The sequence below is a fragment of the Cervus canadensis genome, chromosome 32, assembly GCF_019320065.1.
Source record: "Cervus canadensis isolate Bull #8, Minnesota chromosome 32, ASM1932006v1, whole genome shotgun sequence".
In the NCBI taxonomy this organism is placed as follows: Eukaryota; Metazoa; Chordata; class Mammalia; order Artiodactyla; family Cervidae; genus Cervus; species Cervus canadensis.
Window position 1 is genome coordinate 31,502,090 of NC_057417.1, and position 22,487 is coordinate 31,524,576.

The following is a 22,487-nucleotide window of genomic DNA, read 5'->3' on the forward strand; positions in this document are numbered from 1 at the left end:
CCTAGAGCAAGTATTCAGGGGTTCTGGGATTAGCATAGGGGGCCTCTGGGTAAGGCCTCCCTCCCTCTCGAACCCCAATTTGCAGAATTCTTGCAAATATTAAATGAGATCTTTCAGGTCCACCAGCGTAGCGCTTACATGAGTGACAATAATTATTATTTGACTGTCTCCTCACACCTAAGGACTTCTAAGTCTGTAAATGGAAGGAAGCCCACTGTCTGGGCAGAAAGGTGGAGAGCAGGGTTAGGGTGGGAGGTCCACACTGGCTATCATCCACCAACCACCATTTGGACCCTGCAGAGGGCATGCTTGCTTCCATTTCAGGCAGAGTTCAAATGGGATGAGATTCTATGAAAAGCTGACAACAGACTAGGGATTCTCCTTCCAGTACAGTCAGTAACTAAGCATCTTGCAGTCCACACTCCAAGGAAATCAAATCACAGCATCAAAGGTACAGAAAAATCAGAATCTTTTATTTCCCCTTGCCTACAACAGTCTTTGGGCTTCCCAGGTGTCTCAGTGGTAAAGAATCCACCTGCCAAGCAGGAGACGCAGAAGACTTGAGTTCGATCCTTGGGTCGGGAAGATCTCCTGGAGAAGGATATGGCAACCCACTCCAGTATCCTTGCCTAGAAAATGCCAAGGACAGAGGAGCCTGGCAGGCCACAGTCCACGGGGTCGCAAAGAGTTGGACACAACTGAGCACCTGAGCACCCACAACAGTCTTTGCCATTCTGGCTGCAGCGGGAACATTTAAAAAGTGAGATCCAGGAGCTCCCTGTCGGTTCAGTGGTTAGGATCCTGGGCTTTGACCACAGTGGTCCAGGTTCAATCCCCGAAAACCTCGCGACACTGCCGAAAACAAAACAAAAATTACAACGACAAGGAAAGAAACAGAAAAGAGAGACCCCAATCCACCTGCTTGACTTCTTCCAGCTGGACAGAGAAACCCCCTTGGGTTTTCTAGGATTCTTTTCTAAATTTAATATGCATCAGGGTTCAGAATGACTAGCTCCAAACAACTGTAAATGTTAACTTAATGCAGTGAAACCATTGGGGACTTAATCATCACTAAGGGCTGAAAGTTACAGACCAAAACACGTCAGGCCACAGCAGAGGTCCCAGTGACTTCTAAAGTGCTCTATTTCTGTAAAATATACTCTTGCCTCTATATACACACAGGCACGCGTTTAAATGCAAAACAAAAAAAGTGTTGCAAGCAGTGGATCAAAAAAGTCCACAAGATCATTTCTAAATGGATCTGATACCTTTGGAAGTAGCAGCTGCATTTAGAAACACACCCCCCAAACGGTTCGTTAAAGCCCTGCCTTGCAAAACAGAAAAACCTGCAATATGATCAACAGCTCTATAAAACGAGAAGTGCCATCAGCTCTGAGAAATGACATCCAGGTTGGCAATGTGTCTCATGGTGGGCCTTCCATGGGGACAGTTCCAGGGATGGTCCATCTCCCCCATGTGCGTGATGAGTTTCTTCATCTCGCTTGTGTTTAGAGGGGTTCCAATCATCACCTGCGTGTGAGACATGATGGCTTCAGTTAAAGCTTTACTAGTTTGGGTTAGAACAGCCACACTTCAGACTTCCCTAGCAGCTCAGACGGTAAAGAATCTGCCTGCCATGTGGGAGACCTGGGTTCGATCCCTGGGTGGGGAAGATCCCCTGGAGGAGGGCATGGCAACCCACTCCAGTATTCTTGCTGGAGAATCCCGCATGGGCAGAGGAGCCTGGCGGGCTACATACAGTCCATGGGATCACAAAGAGTCAGACACAACTGAGCGACTAAGCACAGCACAGCCGTTCTTCAGAAGCAGTGTTCTCTACAGGGAGGCTGGACAAGACTTTGTCTTGCGTTCCCTGCAAAGTCCTATCTGGAAGAACCTCGCCTTCTAGGGCCCCAGCCCTCGGGCCCCTTTGTGAAATCCAGCCCCTCCGTGGCTCCCTCATGGTGCCACACCCTTGAGAGGGCCACGGCCCACTCCCACCCAGGACCAACCAGTCTCGCCAGCTCCACCAGCACCCACAACCCCACCTCCGTGACCTCACACCTTGGCGATCGCAGTGGCCTAACAGGTATCCCTGCTGCCCCAACCCCGTCATCTCTTCAACCCATCCTCCACTCAGGGCCGGCGATTCCTCTTAAAACTCTGTCAGGAGCCTCCCCTGTGGCGCAGTGGACAGGAGTCGGTCTGCCAAAGCAGGGGCCATGGGTGCAATCCCTGGACAAGGAAGATCCCACATACCACAGGGCCACCAAGTCCCTACGCCACGAATGGGCCTGTGCTCTAGAGCCCGGGGGCCACAGCTACTGAAGCCTGTGCGCTCAGAGCCAGTGAGCCGAAACCACGGAGCTGGCGCGCTGCAAGTGCTGAAGCCCGGGCACCGAGAGCCGTGCGCCACGACAGCTCCCCGGGCAAGGAGGAGCCCCTGCTCTCCGCAGCCAGAGAGCCCGCACGCAGCAACGAAGACCCGGAGCAACCCAAACACAAAAAACCCGCAGCCAGCCCCAACCTGTATAAAAGACCAAGTGCTCCACGTGACGTGGCGCTCACCGGCCTTCGCACCCACATCTGCAAGCAAGCAGCCTTTCCCGCCCGACCCAGCCTCACAGACACCCCCTGGTCTCCTGCACAAGCCCGTGAAGGAAGTACCTGCCTCAGGCCTTTGGCACTGGCCGCGCCCTCTCCCCGGCACACGCTTCCCGCAGGCGTTTGCGTGTCTCAGGGCCCCTCTCCCTCAGGCTGCCGCTCAAACGTCCCTGCCTGCCCTCAGCGGAACAGCGCGCCCGCCTGTCCTCTGCAGCGCTGCGGGGAGGCTACTTCAGTTGGGTGCTCAGGGAGGGCCGGAGGGAACCGGGCGGGCGAGCAAGGCGTGTGGAGCAGGGCATCCAGAGGGCTCGCGGCAGGAAGGAGATGGTATGGCTGGCATGTCGAGAGCCAAGGGCAGGACATGGGCCCCTGGGTGCAGAGGAGACAGCCCCCAGTCTGCGCGCTGTGTGGGGACAGCACCAGGGCCCCGCCAGCGTCGGGGGGCGGCAGCCAGAAAACACATACTGCCCGCACTGGAGGTCCCTGCAAAACGCCCGCTGACCGCCGGGCTTCCGGACAACCTCCCATGGGGTCAAGAACTGGCAGCACCTACTCCTTTTCCACCAGGATCATTAATACCCATCAGGCCCACAGACGAACAACAGGGACAAACGGCGGACTGCGAGGGAACGCTGGAGGCGCCGGGAGGACACCGCCTCGGGGACGCAGTAACCGTGGGTCAGAGCGGCCGTGCAGGGCTCAGGGTTACGCTGGCTGAGGACGGCGGGACCCTTGAGGTACTCGGCCCACACTTAACGAGGCTGCGCGGGGCTGAACCGAGGACTCTCGAGCTGGAGCAGGCCCCTGGGGACCCTGCGGGCGAGCGCTCCCGACTTACAGACTTGCGACAGGCTCTGGAGGCGAACATCTGCCGGACGCGGGAGGGCCGGCACATGACCCCGGGGCTGTCGCTCAGCATGAAGAGCAGCTCGTCTATGTCCTGGGGTCCAAAGGTCCAGTTCTTACTGGTTGGCAAGGAAATCAGCTTGGCTCTTTCAGTAACTGGCGCTGAAAGAAGACAATGCAGGGGGAAAGCCATCATCATTTGAAAAATGCGTTTCAAAAAAAAAAAAATGCATTTCATTTGGGTGCCACTTGTCAGGAACATCTGAAAGACACTGCGGACGCCAAATGCTCTGGGGGAAAGCCTGTCCACCTCTAAAAAAACACAGTGTGCAGGGCCTCGGAGATCGTTCTCGGCTCTACGAGGACACAACCCTACCTTCTAAGTAATAACTTACCGTGTTCATCGATAACAAAGTCAAAGCCATTCTTCCTGAATATTTCCAGATTTTCTATTAGAATCGCTTCATTGACAGCTGTTAGGTTGAGAGTCTGAGGTCTGAAAAACAGAGACCCAAACTAGATCTTGAAGGCTCGAAGACAGAAATGAAATTAAAACAATTTTGTGATTTATTCAAACACGAATAACATGCTTTCAGCTGTGAACCTCACCTGTCACAAACCTCCATTTCCTTTTTTAAAAAAATAAATTCTTTCTGGCCACGCCAAAGCATGTGGGACCTTAGTTCCCCAATAAAGGATTGAACCCCGTGCCCCCGGCAGTGGAAGTGCAGAGTTCTAACCACTGGACCGCTGGGGAAGTCCTAAGCATTTCCTTTTAATTTTCACTTTGTTTTTTTTTTTTTAAGATCTTCTTAGAAGTCAGAGTTAACTCCAAAAGTAGTTTGTTTCCTCAATCTGCCATCCCACCCCAATGACTTTTTTTTTTAACAATAACAATATAACCTAAAAAAGCTATTTTTCCTCCTCACAATAAAGGGAATTTGAAAACTCAGCTTCGGTCATTATAGACATTTGAAAACAGAGGAAATGACATCTGTACCACTATCCTGCTCCTTCTCCTGCCTACATCCTTCATCTAACCATCTCTCCTTCCAGCGATCCACCCACCCCTCCACCGGTTTACAGAAACGGCTAAAAGACAGGAGCTATAAATATAAAGGTGAGCAAACACAGACCCGTTCTCTGCTCTCATGGAACAAACAGTCTAGTGGGGAAAAAAGACACTGATGAACAGTCAAGCAAACAAACTCTAATTACAGACTACAGAGAGAATCAGGAAGAAGAGACACTCAGAGACTTGGGAGCACACAGCACGTGAGACTTGGCCTGGAGAGTGGGATTCTCTGAGCAAGTGACCTTTGGGCTGAGATCTGGGGGTGAAAAGCCGTTATCAGGGGATGGGGGTAACAAGTGCTCTAGGCAGAGACAATAGTTTGTATAAAGGCCTTAGGATGGACCATGGATGTTCCCAGAGCCACACACAGATCTGCTTCCTTCCGCTTGATGGCCAGGGAGGAATTCATCAGGTCTGTTGAGGGAAAACAAAGGATGGCCAGGGTGGCTCAAGTGTAGAGAAGAGGAGAGGAGGGCTTAGGACAGCTGAAGAGGTCGTCAGGGCTAAGCGAGGCAGGGCCTGGTAGGAAAGGATGCAGCTGTGGTCTTTACCCTTTCATCCCGAAGTGTGGTCCACTGGGAACCCACCGTGGCCTGGGATTATCCAGGTCAACTTGAAAGGCCACAAACAAGACTGTAATTATGCAAAATGGCTAAAAAATAAATGGCCTCTGTGAGAGGGATAGGAGTAACTCATTATTCTAAAGTGGCTCATTCAATGTCTTTACTACTCCTACTAGAAATAAAGGTAATTAAACCATTCTGCCAGAGACAGAGGAAACAGAGTACTCAGCAAATAAACCAGGTAAGGGTTCCAGCTGAGAGACGGTTTCAGCGGTGACGTCTCATGACGGGATCTGCTGCTGTTGGGATCTGAGCTAATTACATAATTTCCCGAATGAAAATCCATGACCTCTCCTTACGACTCTACTTAAGATTTCTGGTTTACATGCCACACCACCACACTGCCTTGTAGAGTGGTCACTGTAAAACATTCAATTTGTTTCTAAAGAGAGAAATACCAAATGCTGCGGTGACTGATCACTGGAATCGCTCTACCATAGCTGAGGACAGACACACGGGCACTGCTGACCTTCTGAATACAGGAGGTGAAGTGCAGCGTCAGTCGCTCAGTTGAGCCCGACGCTGTGCAACCCCATGGACTGCAGGCCACCAGGCCCCTCTGTCCATGGGATTTTCCAGGCAAGAATACTGGAGTGGGTAGCCATTTCCTTCTCCAGGGGATCCACCTACTCTAAATAGACATACTATAAACTGTCCTTCATCAAAAGGATTTCCTGGCCAACCAGTGATGGGCATTTTTGAATAGCTAAAAAGGTTTGATCGTTAAAGAACCCATAAGCTGTGTGATCTTGGGCAAGTGATTTAACCTCTGTGTGTGTGTCCAGTGTTATCACCCATGAGATGGTGGTACACACAGTAACTATTTCAAAGGTTTGTGAGGATTAAATGCAAAATTTTCAACAGTGCCTGGCACAAAATAAGCACTACATAAAGGGCAGGTATGACTATTATTATGCAAAAAGTATGAAATCTGCTTTAAGGATATTTAGGACCAAAAAACATAGATAAATAGATAAAAGATTTGCTGTTTGCCAAGTTGTATCTGACTCCCTATGACCTCCCTCCATAGACTGTAGCCTGCCAGCCTCCTCTGTCCAGGGGGTTCTCCAGGCAAGCATACTGGAGTGGGTTGCCATTTCCTCCTCCAGGGGATATTCCCAGACCAGGGATCAAACCCAAGCCTCCTGCATTGGCAGGTGGACCACCGAGACACCAGGGAAGCCAGAGATAAAGACAGACACACCTATACGCTAAGTCTGGGATGTGAAATGACACCGAATTCTGAGCATTGAAATGCACTTACGCTATAAGCCTTTGACCCTGGAGAACAGTGTGCTGCTGAAGCATCTCGAAGTTGTATTTCTCGTCCGTGGCATGCTGGTCCACTATGAAGATATCTGCATTCAGCTTGGTGATAATAAACCCCAAGTTAAACTGACCAATGATTTCCATTTCTGCAAACATCGTTTTGCTGTGTGTAGAAAATTCAATTAGAAAAGTTTTTTGTTTTTGCCACACTGCACGGCTTGTGGGATCTTAGTTCTCCCCCCGGTGATTAAAGCGGGGCTGAGTCCTAAGCCCTGGACTGCTACAGAATTCCCGTTTTAGAAGACATTTTAAAACATTCTTTCTCTGATTATAAAATATTGTTTCTTTCTCTGTTTAAAAACAAAAAAAATACAAAAACACAAAGTCCCTAATAATCACACTGTCTAAAGATAACTACTTATTCCTGCATTCATCTAACTCCCCCATGACTTAGTTACTAAATCATTAATGATTTGGTGCATATGCTTCCAGACCTTTGTCTGTACATTGTTTAAAATAAATGGAATCAATCCTTCATGCTCCAAGCACTTAACAGGGCATCTCAGATGTTGTAGGAAAAGACAGGGAATGGCAGAAAGCAAGAGGGGAAGCCGCGGCTCCCACTTGGCCTTGAAGAGTCCCTCCAGCGCCCCCTGCTGGTTATGTCTAACAGTGCACCAAGAGAAAGGCACCTATGGTCCAGCCTCCAGGACTGTGACCCAATACCAATCAGGATTGCAAAAGCAGGGCGAAGTGTGGATTTGGAGCTGAGAGGCAACAAACTGATATAAATGGCACAAATACCAACTCCTTGGCTCTAACTGCTCTTTCAGGAACTGTCTGAGTCGACTCTGGTTCCCCAGGCAGATTCCCTACAGGAAAAACCTGTGCCAGCCTCAAGACCCTGGTCTTTCCGTGTCTTTGGCAGGTGTATCTCCCGGCACGACCCAGAACTAGAACTGAGCACCTAGGTTCAAGAAACAAAGCTCTACAGCTTGCTGTGTGCCCAGTCGCTCAGTCACGTCCGACTCCTTGCGACTCCATGAACTGTAGCTGGCCAGGCTCCTCTGTCCCTAGAATTGTCTCTGTCCAAATATTTTTAAAACAAATGATAAGAAAAGTGTAAGTTAAATATTTTGGCCTTCCTTGGTGGCTCAGTGGTGAAGAATCCTCCTGGCAGTACAGGAGACACAGGTTTGAGCCCTGATCCAGGAAGGTCGCACATACCTTGGAGCAACTGAGTCTGTGCTCCAGGGCCTGGGAGCTGCAACTACTGAACCCTGCTCGCCCCAGAGCCCATGCTCTGCGACAAGAAGCCACACAGAAGGAAGCCCGCGGACTCCGACTAGAGCAGCCCCTGCTTGCCTCGAGAGAGTCTCCAGGGCAACGGAGACCCAACACAGCCAAAAACAAACAAATGTCTTTTTAAAAATTAAATATTTCAAGAGAATTCATCATTTTTAAGAATCACAATGTTAGACATGATTATTGTCAAGAAAGTAGCAGTGACTAGTGTTTTTTATTATTATCTGTATACAGATTTTTTACTTTAAACTGCCTTTTTTACTTGACCTTATCTGATACCATCTTCTTGAAATCATAGCTTTGGTAATTCTCCCTCATACACATTAAATGGAAAGATGGAAAATATCAATAATGTTCCCCAAAGGTGTCCTGAATTCAATGCAGGGAGAAGATACCATGGGCTGAAAACCTCCAGGAAGAGGAATAAAATTGGAGTCAAGAAGGCTTTGATTGATTTGGACCAAATCTGTGTGAAATATAAGGAAAAAAATTATTGCAAGGTTTCAGGTTGCAGAATTGCATGGTAAGAGTTCTTTAAAGAAAATTGTTACCTGATCTCTTTTCTTAGTTCGTCTTCTGCTGCTTGATTTTCTCCAGGGCAAATCTTTGCCCGAAACTTCCTATAATTCTGTTGACTGTCTCGTTGCTGTTCTTGCTGACACGACTGCTTTATTCGTTTGGCTAAAGAACTCATGGAAAAATCAAGGGGCACTATTTTCTTATTAATTGTCACAGCTACATCCACCTCGGACGCCGATGCACTCTGGGTTTTCACCGACTCTGGAAGGACGTCGGGGTTTAAAGGAATCCCTTCTTTTTTAAAACGCTTTGCGTTTGGGGATGAGAGCTTCGTGGGCTGTGGCAAGACTCTAGATGTGGAGCCGCTTTCTTGGTCTAAATGGCACTTTGTGCCTGAAAGACGACAGTCAGTTTCAGGTAACTTTTCCCGAGACTCCACATTTTCTTGGGAAAACCTACCTTCGGGGGAGCTTGCCGCCCGGTCAGTGCTGGGGTGGCCGCTCGTCTCAGGGGTGCTGGACGCCTCCTCAGAGCTGGCAGATGCACTGCCGTGCCCCGAGTCCTCCTCCATCTCCACTCTGCCCATCAAGTCATGGGGCCCCTGAGCAGAAGTCCTCCCTTCCTCCCCAGGTTCAGAGATGTGCTTCTGGGAGCAGGGGGGCCCCGAAGCCCTAGGGACCTGGGCACTGCTTTTCTGCCTCAGAGAAACCCGCCTTGGATCGGTGGCCTTCGGACCCCGGGACTTGTTCTCAGTCGAGTGACGAAGGGAAAAGGCCTCTCTCAGCCTAGAAATGGTCACTGCCCTTTTCTCTTCTCCGTGAGTCCTTAATGGAGCAGGATCATCCCGCTTTTCTGGCTCGGGATTCTCCATCTCTGCTGAAGGCCTTTTTATTAAGTGACCTAAGCAGATGCAAACAGAGAAGGGCATCAGACGCTGTGCAGAAATGGAATAATTGTTGTTTAGTCACTAAGTCGTGTCCGACTTTTGCAACCCCACGGACTGTAGCCCACCAGGCTCCTCTGTCCATGGGATTCTCCAAGCAAGAATACTAGACTGGGTCGCCATGCCCTCCTCCAGGGGATCTTCCCAACCTGGGCCCTGAACCCAAGTCTCCTGCATGGGCAGGCGGATTCTTTAACGCTGAGCCACCGGGGAGCCCATGCAGAAATGGAATAAGGGGATATTTTCACATGAACATGCACTTTGCACAAGAGAAGCTCTGTATGGCTGATCCAAGGTATGAACACAGTACTACATGAACCAGGAAGGAGACACGAATTAAAACCACGATGTGATACGGCTATATACTCTTCAGAACAGGTAAATTTAAAAAAAAAATGCTTACAAGGTTGAGGATCCAATGGGATGCTTAAATACTGCTGGTGGTGGGGACATTGGTACAACCGCTTTGTAAAACTCTCTAGGCCAAGTCTTATCTCAATGTGCCACTCAGCAATGAACACACGGGGGATGTGAAGGCAAATGGCAAAATAAGAACCTCCCCCCAAATTCCCTACTCCATAAGAAATAGGAGAAAATGGAAAAAATTATCAGAATCAACTTGTTCAGAACTCTGGAAATTAACAAAAGGCTTGCCAAAATCAGTACATGTTTACTGAAAGACAAGGGTGAGTCTTGGTAGAATGGAGCCCTGCATGATAACAGAGGCAGCTCGTGTCTCTTTTTATCCAGATTACCTTAAAATCTGTAGCAACATGCTTTCTAGGATGACACATCTTCTCTGTCTAAAAAGGGAGATTTTCTTTCATGCCAAAAAAAACTTTACCTCCAAAAAAACTGACAGTACCAGGACAGCTGCAGGCTATAGAAACCGTTTACATGCTGGTGTTTTTCTTACCTTCCACATCCAGCAGCGGCTGCTGGCTGACCTGGAGTTTGTTAACATCACTCTCGAACATTCCTATCAAAGACGTCTTTAAAACTGCCAACAAAAGCTTCTCCTCTTGCAGTAAAATTTGCCTTTTATCTGGAGTAACGTTGATGTCGACACATTCTAAAGCAAAATGGAAAAGATGCTGATTAAGTCCACCTTAAGCAAAACAGAAGAACTACGCAAGCACTTGATTGCAAAAGAAAATTGCAAAAGAAAAAAAAGCAAATAAACCTATGAAAAGATAGGTTAAAATTGCAAACTAAAACGTCATTTTTATCACCTACTGAATCTGCTTAAAACTTACAATCCCTAGTACATTGTTGATAGATGTATAAACTGGTATAATAGGATCACATTCACTGACCCAATGATTCTACTTTTAGGAGTTTATCTTAAAGAAACAATCAAAGATATAGATAATGATTTATCTAGAAGAAAAGAATTTAAATTTCCAAAAGCTGAAAACAACTAAAATAAGCACAAACATAAAAGTTCACAAATCAAGATATATCCACACAACAAAATACAATACAGCTATTAATATTAGAATCATGTTTCTGAAAAGAAATGTTTACATCTAAGGTTAAAGAGCACAATACAAAATTATCCAAAATTATTTTCCCGTTCCAAAAACTATGGAGAGATATATATATATATATACACATACCATTAGGTATATATATATTTTTTAAGGTGTGCAAATATATATTTCTAAGCATCTAGAAAAAACACTGGATAACAATAAACCATAATAACAGCTATCAGAAGAAAAATACCTACATGAAATGAATTATTTTCAAAATTAGGAAAAACATTTAGTCAACTTTCTCCCTTGGCTGACATGAAAAAATCACATTTTCCTAATAACACAATTAACAAAGTTCCAAGTAGAAAGCAGGAAAGCCTGTATAAAAAAATAAAAGTCTAAAAAAAAATAAAAGTCTAAAATAAAATACTTTTTAAATTTTTTTAGTTTATAAAAATGTATATAGCCATTAACTGTTGTATAAAATTTTCCAGTCATATCTGAGCTTTATAATTTCATTTCATTCTTTCAGGAGTAAGTCACCAATTTTACTGAAACCTCAGCAGAACCTACCCGAATCAACAGAAATATTAAGAACAACAAATGGGTACTGATGTCGATTATACATGTGATAGACCTCATTCACAAGTCTGGAAACCTACACAAAGAAACAAAGATTAGAAAAGAATAAATGTTTCTTTCCCCAGTGTTCTAACAATACTCTAATCAACTATTAAAAGGATACATTTTTAACAGCTTTCTTGAGGTAGAGTTGGCCTAAAACAAACTGAACTTAAAGTGTACAACTTGATAAGTTCTGATATATACATACACGCGCGAACCCATCCCCACAATCAAGCTAATGAAGATATCCATCACCTCAAAAAGGTTTCCTCTTGACCCTCCAAGGGGTACTTTTAAGCACAGATTCATAAAACTGAATCTTTTTCCAATACGAAGATGCTCTTGAAGAGATGTCAGTAAAATGTGATGTAGTTTAAATGCTCATAAAATACATTTGCATGTACATAGAAGTGTATTTATATGACTTTATAATGAGACTATCAAATGGCATTACAGATAAGCCATAAAAATCACACCCATTATAACACAGTTTAAAAATTTAGAAGCTGAATCATATCTGGTCGGCAGAAGTAATTTGGAGGAGTTCTCGGCCTGGTGGTTAAGACCCTACTTTCATTGCTGAGGGTGCAGGGTTCAGTCCCTGGTTGAGGAACTAAGACCCCCCCAGCCATGTGGCATGGCAGAAAACCAACCAAGAAGTGATTGTGAATGATCACCGGAGAACAGAAACCATGACTGAGGGATAATGCTGCTGAAGATGTAAAATCAAAACCGACCATTAAAAAATACTATCATCATATCAAGACGACCAGTTTTAGCTTGAAGCGGAAGCAATCTGGGCCTTACTTTCCTGGAAAATGGATGAAACACATTAAAATAGAAAGAAGATACGGAGGCACGTGGACACGTGTCATTCTACAGCAGAGTCTAGATGACAGTGGGGATTGTAAATGTCTCCTGTCTTCTAACAGCGATAACTTTTGTGATAATAAATATATTGGTTATTAACATATGTCCATATGTACACACACACACACAGACGTATAATTGAAACCACTGTATGGTACACATTTTTAAAGGTCTAAAATAAGATGATTTATACATAACCAACAAAGACCTACTATATAGCACAGGAAACTCTACTCAATATTCTGTAACAATCTAAATGGGAAAAGAATTTGAAAAAGAATAGATATATGTTATGTGTATACCTGAACCACTCTGCTGTACACCTAAAACACAACACTGCAAATCAACTACACTCCAATGTAAAATAAAAATCTTTTTAAAAAGAAAGAAACTAAAAAAAAAAAAAAAAAAGAAAGAAAGAAACTAATAGTGAGACATTCTAAAAATATATTTTAAATGACAATAATATAGCATTGTCGGTTTAAATAATATATTTGCATAAAAACATGTTTTTAGAATAAAATTGATTAGAAGAATGAAAAAAAATATTTACTCATGTTTTTGAATCAGAGTTTCAAGTTCCACGTAAATTGCCTGTGTCAGAAAATGTTATTTAATAAAAAATAAAAAGTGAAGGCTAGAAGGAAAAAACTAATCACCCCAAATCTTGAAATACCTTTGCTGGATCACAAGGCCGCCGATTGATAAAGAAAAACTGTCTGTCCGTTGAACTTCTTCCCACGCCATGAGCACAGTGCGAAATAAAACCTGAGATACTGTTCAATGTTAATACCATTAGGGCAGGATTCCAGAGTGGAAAGGATCAGACACATATCACTCAGCACATTCTCAAAGTGAAAAGTAAAAACATAATCCCCGGTGACAAGCTGACAGGTATTAACATTTCAGGTAATGTGTGTGCTCCATTCTGGTGAAGCATGAAAGGAACACAGACCCTCTGGGGTGTCCCAAGATCCCGTTATTGATAAATCCACCACGGGTAGGTCAGTGATTTCAAAACCGATTCATTCTGGCTCTCACTTTCCCTATGAAGTCCTCGGCCTCCACATAAGGAGCAGATCTCACCCCACATTCACATTCTAGAACCTTTGTGCAGTCCCCACCAAGCTATCCATGGAGCCCAGGGACCTGAATCCAGGCTCTTTGCCCACATTCTCCTCCCTTTAAAAATCTGTTCTCAGTCGGCAAACTTCTATCAACTAATGCACTGGTTACGGGCTTATTTCACCTGAGATCTACCCTTGGGATATCTGAGTTTCTGTAAGACTGATACTATAACATAAAAAGGTGAATCTTCATCTTTAATTTCAGGCACAAGCCAAAGGCAAGTGGACAGATAGTAAACAATATGGGCTGTCACAAGGCCAACCCTGTTTATGGAAAAGTGTCTGTATTTTTCTTACACTAAAAGTAATGATGCTGGGGGACTTCCCTAAGATCCAGAGTGTGGGGTCTCAGCCACTGGACCACTGCAAGAGGCCCGGGTTCAATCCCTGGCTGGGGAATTAGATCCCACATGCCACAACTAAGAGTTCACATGCTGCAACGAAGAATAAATAAAGGATCTGGCATGCCACAATTAAAGATCCTGCATGCCACAACTAAGACCCCAATACAGCCAAGTAGATAAACCATTATTTAAAAAATAATGATGATGATGCCGGATTGGATTCTGAGTAAGGCATCAGTGAAAATGAACTCAGCCTCTACCTGTCTCTGCCAGATCCCAATAAAATGAAACACTATACATAATTTAAGAGTTATCCTACTTGTTCACTAGACAGAGCCTCTTCTACAAGGGCTAACTCAATAGGAAACCCCCTAAAATGTACCAGTTACCCAGAACACTGTTTGCATTTAGTACCTGATTCCTTCATATAAACCTGCTTCCTCAGCAATCATACTGCCTACAGTTTTATGATGGACATAAGAAACTATAAACTTTAAAAGCACGATTTTTAAAAACAAAATCAAGGGAAAAAAAAGTCTCAAAAAAAAAAAGAAAAACTGATGGTAATTTTCTGGGCAGCAATCTACTTACCAAAACAGGTTATGCAGAGCCTGGGAACAGCTCAGCCCGTATTCTTCGCAGATGGAGTCACTAGGGGGCAGCTGCACAAAAGGGATGAGGCTTTGCAGCTGAAAGAAGTCAAGGTCCATGGTGATTTTAGCACCAAGTGAGAACTTCAACTTCCAAACTTCATAAAGGAAGCTATAACGAGAGCTCTGTGTTTTCCTTCATAGTCAAGCTATCCATGTTAAGAGAATAAAGAATCTCAACAGTGGCTTTCTGCAGTTTTAGAGTAATTTTGATTTATTAGCAAAGTGAAACACTTGGGGCTCCTACTTATCCATTATCAATACATTGCCCACAAGGACTTCCCTGGTGGTGGAATGGTTAAGAATCTGCCCTGCAATGCAGGGGATGTGGGTTCGAGCCCTGGTCGGGGAACTAGTATCACACATGCGTCAGAGCAACTGAGCATTCAAGCCACAACTACTGAGCCAGAACGCTGTAACTAGAGAGCCTGTGGGCCACACAAGGGAGATCCCACATGCCACAACTGAGATGTGACACAGCCAAAGAAATGTTTAAAAAAAGATACACTGCCTACAAAACTTTCTATTTTTTTAGAGAGTAAAAGGATTATTTTATTTTATTATTATTTAAAAAAAAAAAAGATTATTTTAAAACTTATAGCTCTTAACATTAATTTTTGTGACAGGGGCCTAATTAAAAGAAAATCAATTACTGGATTTTATTCTCTATTTGTTATTGCTGTTCAGTCGCTAAGTTGTATCTGACCCCATGGACCAGGTTCTCCTGTCCTTCACTATCTCCCAGAGTTTGCTCAAATTCATTTCCCTTCAGTCAGTGATGCTATGTAACCATCTCATCCTCTACCACCCCCTTCTCCTCTTGCCTTCAAACGTTCCCAGCATCGGGGTCTTTTCCAATGCTCTATTCTATTGAAAAGGAACAAAAGAAACTTGCCAGTAATCACAAGAGTGAGAAAATGGTTTTATACAACCGCCCACCACTACCTGCTTCTGCCCAAACACCAATCCGATGTTTTCCTTCATGCTGGAGCTTCCGCTGGTGCACACCACAGGCTGCCGCTTACCCTGCCCAACCTGATTGGTGCAACTTATACGGACACCCGCTGAAATGATGCAGTATGCCTGTAACACCTGAACCATCTTGGCGAACTCCTGTTGGAAAAACACAAACCCAAGGACTCAAGGTTACTTCAGTTTTACAAGAAGCATATGATTCAAGTTACACAGCCAACTCAAGGTTCTCATATCATCTTCCAATAAGACAAAACAATTTATGAGTTGAATCTCCCAACATGGCATCCAAGAGAAATCAGAGGATAAGGTTCTTTTTCTGTGTGTGCAGGGCCAGCCAATGAAGTAATACTCTTATGGGTACTTTTGTTGTTGTTGAGTCACTAAGTCGCATCCGACTCTTTTTGTGACCCTGTGCGCTGGAGCCCGCCAGGCTTTTCTGTCCGAGGGATTTCCCAGGCAAGAATACTAAATTGGGTTGCCATTTCCTTTCCAAAATATTCAAGTTTTCTGCTATAAAAATTGAGATGTACGTTCCCTTTGATGTTGGAATCTCCCCTCTGGAAATTTATCCTTGCAAAAAAAACACTGGCATAAACGATCAAAAATATATTATGAAAATGTTTACTGAGACAATCTGTAGTTGTGAGAAGTTAAAAACAACCTAAGCAGGGGCTAATTAATTACAGTATATCCATACAATGGTACCATGATATAGAATAATACAGTACCAGTCGACCAAAAAAGATCTACAATATACTATATAAAAAGTCAAGGTATTGAACAGTGTATGTAATATGATCCGAATTGTAAAAAAAAAAAAAAGAAAGAAAGAAAGAAACATATGTAGAAACATTTGTATGCATTTAAAGCCTAAGGAATACAAACCAAAGTCTGGAAGACAACCAGAAACAGCACCAACTTTCTGCCACACACAATTCCATGTGATTTAAATGTTTCATATTCTCTATCACTTGATTTCCTAATATTAATGTTTATCTTGAAAAATTTTCTAAGATTTATGAATACATGAAAGTAGGAGGAGACTGGGAAGACAAACCAAACTGTTAACCATGGTCGTCTCTGGCAAGTACAAGTTCTCTTATGCCTATGTTTTTTGAGGCACAGATGTGTTTATCATACAATACAAAATAAAAGTTTTCTCTGTACAAAAAATGTTTAATTTTTAAATTAAAAAAGAAAACATTTTTTAAGTTTTTCTATACTTTGCAAAACTTTATAAAGTTTTAACTAGCACAAATTGCTTTAGAGGTAAAGAAAGTTTTAAGCAGCATATGTTTAAGTAATTTTTTGGATTATAAAAAACATAGATACAAAAGAGAAAGGCTCAAGGAAGACAGCAAAAGTTATAGCAGATCCAAGAAAAATCACTGGTAGCATTCAGGCATCTACTCTCCCAGTTCTTTTTTCTAAGCTGATTTAGGCCAGTTGCTTTGTTTTTACAAAACTGTAATCATAGACACATATGACTATATATATATACATATATACATCCATGGAAAAGGAAATGGCAACCCAATTCAGTATTCTTGCTGGAAAATTCCATGGACACAGAAGCGTGGCAGGCTACAGTCCATGGGGTCACAAGAGTCAGATACAACTTAGCAACTAAACAACAACTTACATACATGTGATTACATACATACATATTTACACATACACATATATACATAAATAGACAATTTCTAACTGCTTTTTAAACACAACAGTTATATAATATGCAGCTATTTCATTTTCATTCCAATTCATAAAAGTTATACTGATTCACTTTTCAGGAAACCAAGAAAAATTATCTTCTTGAAAAATACAGAGAGGATCAGAAAATAGTCTTAAAAGACTCATTTCCCATACTAGAAAACCTTCTAAAACACAATTTGATGATTCATTCCAAGAAAAGAAAAGGATAAATCATCCAAAAGTTGGGTCTTTTAGGGAAAGAGATGAGCTAAGCACCTCTCCAAATATTAAAAAATTAAAGGAAGAGAATGAAGAGATGTGCAAACCAACCTGATTGAACTACGTTTGGTCACTACACTCTCCAGGCTCTCGCAAGTCGGGATTCTAGATTTACTGTATTTTTTTTTTTTTGGCTGCTCTGGGTCTTAGTTACAGCATGCGGGATCTTCAGTGAGGATCTTTTAGCTGCAGTGTGTGATCTCTTAGCTGCAGCATGCGGGATCTAGTTCCCTGACCAGGGATCAAGCCTGGGCGCCCCCCCTCCCCAGGTGCTGGGGGCGCGGCATCCCAGCCCCTGGACCATCCCTTACTGTACCTTCTTAATATTCCTTTGAAACTCCTTATGGCGCACAGGAAGCGTATAAAATAGCTGCTGCACGCTGACCGTCGTCCCCCTGGGTCGTGGGTAGGGGGTTTTCTGGAGGATTTTTCCATTGTGATCAAACACCAATCGAGTCCCAACCTTCACAGACGTGTGGCAGGTAGAAATAGTCACATCGCTGTAAGAAAAAGCCAGCACAGCACGGTCAGCTAAAGACGCCCAGGTGGTGGATGTCACCTGCTCGTTTTCTCACTTCCGTTCTCTCAAAACTCTCCTAAAAAGATGCTGATCCTTCTGAGATCATCAAGAGAGATTAAAGAGGTGAGGAATCGTCATAAAATCTAAAGCTTGGGCCCCAGTAGAAAGTGAGAGAGTTCTGTAACTATTTCGTTTTGATAAAAGCTTTGATACTTGCTTTAGTTAAACTGCAAAATGAAAGATCGTAAAACTTCTGAATTCACCAATAAAGATTTATTTCTCTGTTTAGCTATCATACTACTACTCTAACAAGATTTTAGAAGATGTGTGCAATTAAATAAGTGTTTAGCAAATTTTTTCCTCAACATCAAAATAAATTAAAATCAGTAGTACATGGCATCTCTATTTATCTATATGTTACTTTTTAAAATTAATTAATTTATTTATTTGGTGGCACCAGGTCATAGCTGCAGCACTCGGGATCTTTGATCTTTCATTGCAGCAGGTGGGATATTTAGTTGAGTGATGTGAGATCTAGTTCCCTGACCAGAAATGGAACCTAGTCCCAACCACTAGACCACCAAGGAAGGCCCTATGTGACAGTCGCTCGGTCGTGTCTGACTCTTTGCAATCCCATGGACTACACAGTCTATGGAATTCTCCAGGCCAGAATACTGGAGTGGGTAGCCTATCCCTTCTCCAGGGGATCTTCTCAAACCAGGGATCGATCTCTGCTCTCCTGTGTTGCAGGAGGATTCTTTACCAGCTGAGCCAGAAGGGAAGCCCAAGAATACTGGAGTGGGTAGCCTATCCCTTCTCCAGTGGATCTTCCCCACCCAGGAATCGAACTGGGGTCTCCTGCATTGCAGGCGCGATTCTTTACCAACTGAACTATCAGAGAAACCTAGCTATGTTACTTTTAAACTGAGAAGCTTCTGCTTTAATAAGGATAACAATTGTTTTATAATATTATACACTATTTGCTTCATTTCATTCATCCATTGCTTACATTTCAGAAATATTACCACTTAGGTTGACAGTATGATAGAACAGAGAAGCTAGAAGTTGAGAATATTCATATGGAAAAGTGTAAAAAAAATGATTCTAATCAGACTTCTAAACTTTCAGAGAGATTTTTAGAAGGGGTCAAGTTAGAGGATAAAAACATTGCATCACCTCAGTGCACAGAGTGAGCTCAGAGCTTCCCCTCGAAAGCCAAAAGTTTCAACCTGAGTGAGGTCAGCAAACTCCTGAATCTTCGAAGTGTGATGTTTCAGAGCTGAGAGAGAGGTGAAGAGTCCAAGTCCAAGATATCGCAAATGACAGAGCAATGAACACACAGAGTACCCACCCAAGTGACTGGTTTTAAAAGCTGTTTTTGTGTTTCCTAAAACAGTGTTACCCCAAATTCTCAAATATTGGGCCCAAATATTTTAAAATAGGATTAGCAAAATACCACTTACTTAAGCCTTCAAAATTTTCTTCTTCTACCCCGCATCCATTGTCTGAAACTTCGATGAGCTCCACTCCATAGTCTTTAAGCCTGAGATCTAAAAAGGTTAAAGTACTGACTTCTCAAATTGATCAACATGAAAAGACTTTAGAGTGAAAGACAATAGTTATAACTTACAAAATGCAACTTTGAGTCCTAACTATATTTATTTAAATACACTACTGTCATCTTGTGCATTTTATTCTTTAAAGTCTTTCTTGGCTATTTACTAGCCCCGATAAAGTAGTTTCATTTCTATTTTTTTCGTTCCTCTTTCCTTCAAGACGGTAATTTTAACACAGCCTTCAAAAGAACAGGTTCTGGAATCAGACTCCCGGGGGTCAGATTTACTAGCTAAAGCTCAAAAAAGGCAAATTCCTTGTGCCTTAATTGCCTCATTTGTAAAATGGAGATAATAATTATTGCAATAGCAACTTCCAATCTCATTACTCTGCAGACTAAATGTTACCTACACAGTTCTTAGCACAATGCCTGCCTGGCACATAGTAAGAACACAATAAAATTTAACTGCTATTATTATGATTACTACCTAGCCAAGTACTAGGCACATAACAGGTGCTAAATTTATGTTTAAAAAAATAACAATTTCTCAGCATATCAATGATTGTCTTGCTACAGTCTTATTTTTTTTGCTTAAAAAATAATTTCACAGCATATCAATGATCATCTTACTGTTTCTTGAATAAAATAGCATAACCTGATTATTTTTTGTGGTTTAAAACTCTCCCAAACTTACCAATACTAGTTGCACCGGCATCCACACTATTTTCTACCAACTCTTTCACAGCAGTGCTTAGACCAAGTACCACTTGCCCAGAACAAATCTGATGGACTGACTTCCGATCGATAGGTTTGATGGCCTTAGCAAGTTCTGAACTAAAGAAACCAGTTACAAGAGACAAAGCAAGTAGGCAATTATGTATTTTCATCCTGGTTTGAACTGTGGGAAACAATTCATCTCTGTTAACAGCTGAATGGTCTAATCCATCCATTACATTAATATATCCAATAATTATATTCATAAATATAAATGTTGGTCTACAATCCTGAAACATGTCAAAAAATCTTCTGAATGGATACTTCAAGTAAAATAGATATTTAAAATCTAATTATACTGGGATCTGCTTGGGGGAGACACATATCTCCCCGCAAGCTATGGGTCAATAAACACTTACAATAGGACCTTCTTTCTTAAAAACTGAAAGCAACATTTCCCCACAATTTGAAAAATCAAAAGTTTGCTGGGAAATCCAGTGTTCATGTCAAAATCAAAACCATCTCAGAAATCAGGTACCAGTTGGATAACTATTCCTATGGTTGCCTTCAAATACCCACTCCAGGGGCTTCCCTGGTGGTCCATCGATTAAGGATCCACCTTGCAATAGGGGACATAGGTTCAATTCCTGGTTGGGGAACTAAGATCCCACATCCCACAGAGCAATTAAGCCTGAGAGCTATAACTAGAGAGTCTGTATGCCCAACAAAAGATCCGCCTGCCACAATGAAGACCAAAGGGAGCCAAAAAAAAAAAAAAAATCCCCACTCTGAATCCAGGCTGTCAGTTCCTGTCTTGGCAAAGGCCCTCAAAGTCCTGACTCTACCTCCTTTCAGAATTTTCCAAAGGGTTTGTCTCTGTTTTCTCTCTACTTCAATTAATCCCCCATGATACCACCAGAGTTACTTTAGAAACCACAAAACTGGTCAAATAATTTTACTTTTTCAAGAACTTACTAGCACCGCACTGTCTACTAGGTGTGTGTGCTGTCATGTCTCACTCTGTAACCCCATGGGCTGTAGCCGGCCAGGCTCCTCTCTCCAAGAATTATCCAGGCACAAATATTGGGTTGCCATTTCCTCCCACAGGGGATCCTCCTCACCCAGGGATCAAACCCACATCTCTTAGGCCTCCTCCACTGGCAGGTAGATTTTTTTTTTTTTTTTTACCACAACTTGTCACCTGGACATAGTATATCCTCAAAAGTGAAAGTCACTCAGTCGTGTCCGACTCTTTGCAACCCCATGGACTACACAGTCCATGGAATTCTCCAAGCCAGAATACTGGAGGGGGTAGACTTTCCATTCTCCAGGGGATCTTCCTGACCCAGGAATCGAACCCAGACCTTCCGCATTGCAGGCGGATTATTTAACCGCTGAGCGGTCAAGGAAGCCCAAGAATACTGGAGTGGGTAGCCTATCCCTTCTCCAGGGGGAATCTCCCCGACCCAGGAATCAAACCCGGGTCTCCTGCGTTACAGGCAGCTTCTTTAGCAACTGAGCCATCAGGGAAGCCCATATCCTCGGTATACCCTTATTTAAAAAAAAAAAAAAAAAAATTCTTCCTCTTCATTTTACCTTGCAAAAAATTCTACTCAAGTTTGTATTAAATGTAAAAACTGCAGACGAGACCACATAAAATGGAAAAAAGTACCTCTAAAAATAAGTTGATTTAGCAGGACATCCTATACGGGCCCAGCCTTGACATTTGGAGAGGTGGAGATACAACATTTAAACAAACACAGAGAATCTGGGTTCACGAATCTGACAACTGTGCAGCAATGCTACCCGAAGATCTGCTAACCCCGAATTCGGTGTCTCTGCGGGTAACCGTATACTCAAGGAGATACAGAAGCACTGCGTCCTTTAAAACTGTGCGGCTATGCAAATTAGCATGTGTCTTGAAGCCGCCCCTAAAACAACCCTCAATTTAAAAAGAGAGAAAGCGCGCGCAACCAGGTAAAAAGGAGAAGAATTCTGTCTACTGCGATTTCAAGCTCCAGGTTCAGGCCCGCGGATGAGTAGCGGCGTCCGGACAGGGGGCGGAAATCCCCGCGGACCCCGACCTCAAAGTGAACCCACAGGACGGCAGGTGTGGGGCGCACTAAGGAGCCCGCTCCGGGGTCTCCCTGTCGCCGGCTCGGTCTGCGCCGCGGTCACTTTTCTCTCCGTTCCAGGGGCTGGAACGCCGTGGGCCTTAGATAGGGGGACCACGAGAGAACGCTGCAAGCTCAGCTCACCTCGGCCCGTCTGCTCGCTCCATGGATGCAGAGCCTGAGGCGGCACTCGGAGCTGGTCGCTCTGCCGCTCCCACGGGCACCCCGCCACCGGGCCGCCCATTGGCTACTTCGCACACAGTGCCCCACCCACTTCCGGATAAAGCCGCGAGCGCTTCCCACAGCTTCTTCTCGCTGATTGGTGGTGTCAAAGGTCGAGTCCGTGACGTCGAGAGAG

General features: G+C 43.6%; 1 protein-coding gene across 3 annotated transcripts; it reads right to left on the minus strand.

The window, feature by feature from the left end:
- Positions 1 to 452: 452 nt before the first annotated feature.
- On the minus strand, positions 453 to 22,431 carry PMS2 (PMS1 homolog 2, mismatch repair system component). Of its 3 annotated transcripts, XM_043454907.1 has the most exons (16): positions 22,274 to 22,431; positions 19,996 to 20,135; positions 19,210 to 19,296; positions 18,923 to 19,025; positions 17,543 to 17,726; positions 15,223 to 15,390; positions 14,219 to 14,316; positions 12,833 to 12,932; positions 11,236 to 11,320; positions 10,101 to 10,256; positions 8,274 to 9,141; positions 6,413 to 6,580; positions 3,846 to 3,946; positions 3,443 to 3,612; positions 1,347 to 1,530; positions 453 to 852 (listed from the first exon to the last, which is right to left on the minus strand). In XM_043454907.1, exons 1-15 carry the CDS (start codon positions 22,294 to 22,296, stop codon positions 1,387 to 1,389), a joined length of 2,595 nt encoding a protein of 864 aa, XP_043310842.1. In that variant the 5' UTR covers positions 22,297 to 22,431; the 3' UTR covers positions 453 to 852; positions 1,347 to 1,386. The 3 variants fall into 3 exon arrangements, with proteins under 3 accessions (XP_043310842.1, XP_043310843.1, XP_043310844.1); XM_043454908.1 differs by having other exon boundaries at positions 453 to 1,530; XM_043454909.1 differs by lacking the exon at positions 19,996 to 20,135 and having other exon boundaries at positions 453 to 1,530; positions 22,274 to 22,395.
- Between the last annotated feature and the right edge of the window lie 56 nt (positions 22,432 to 22,487).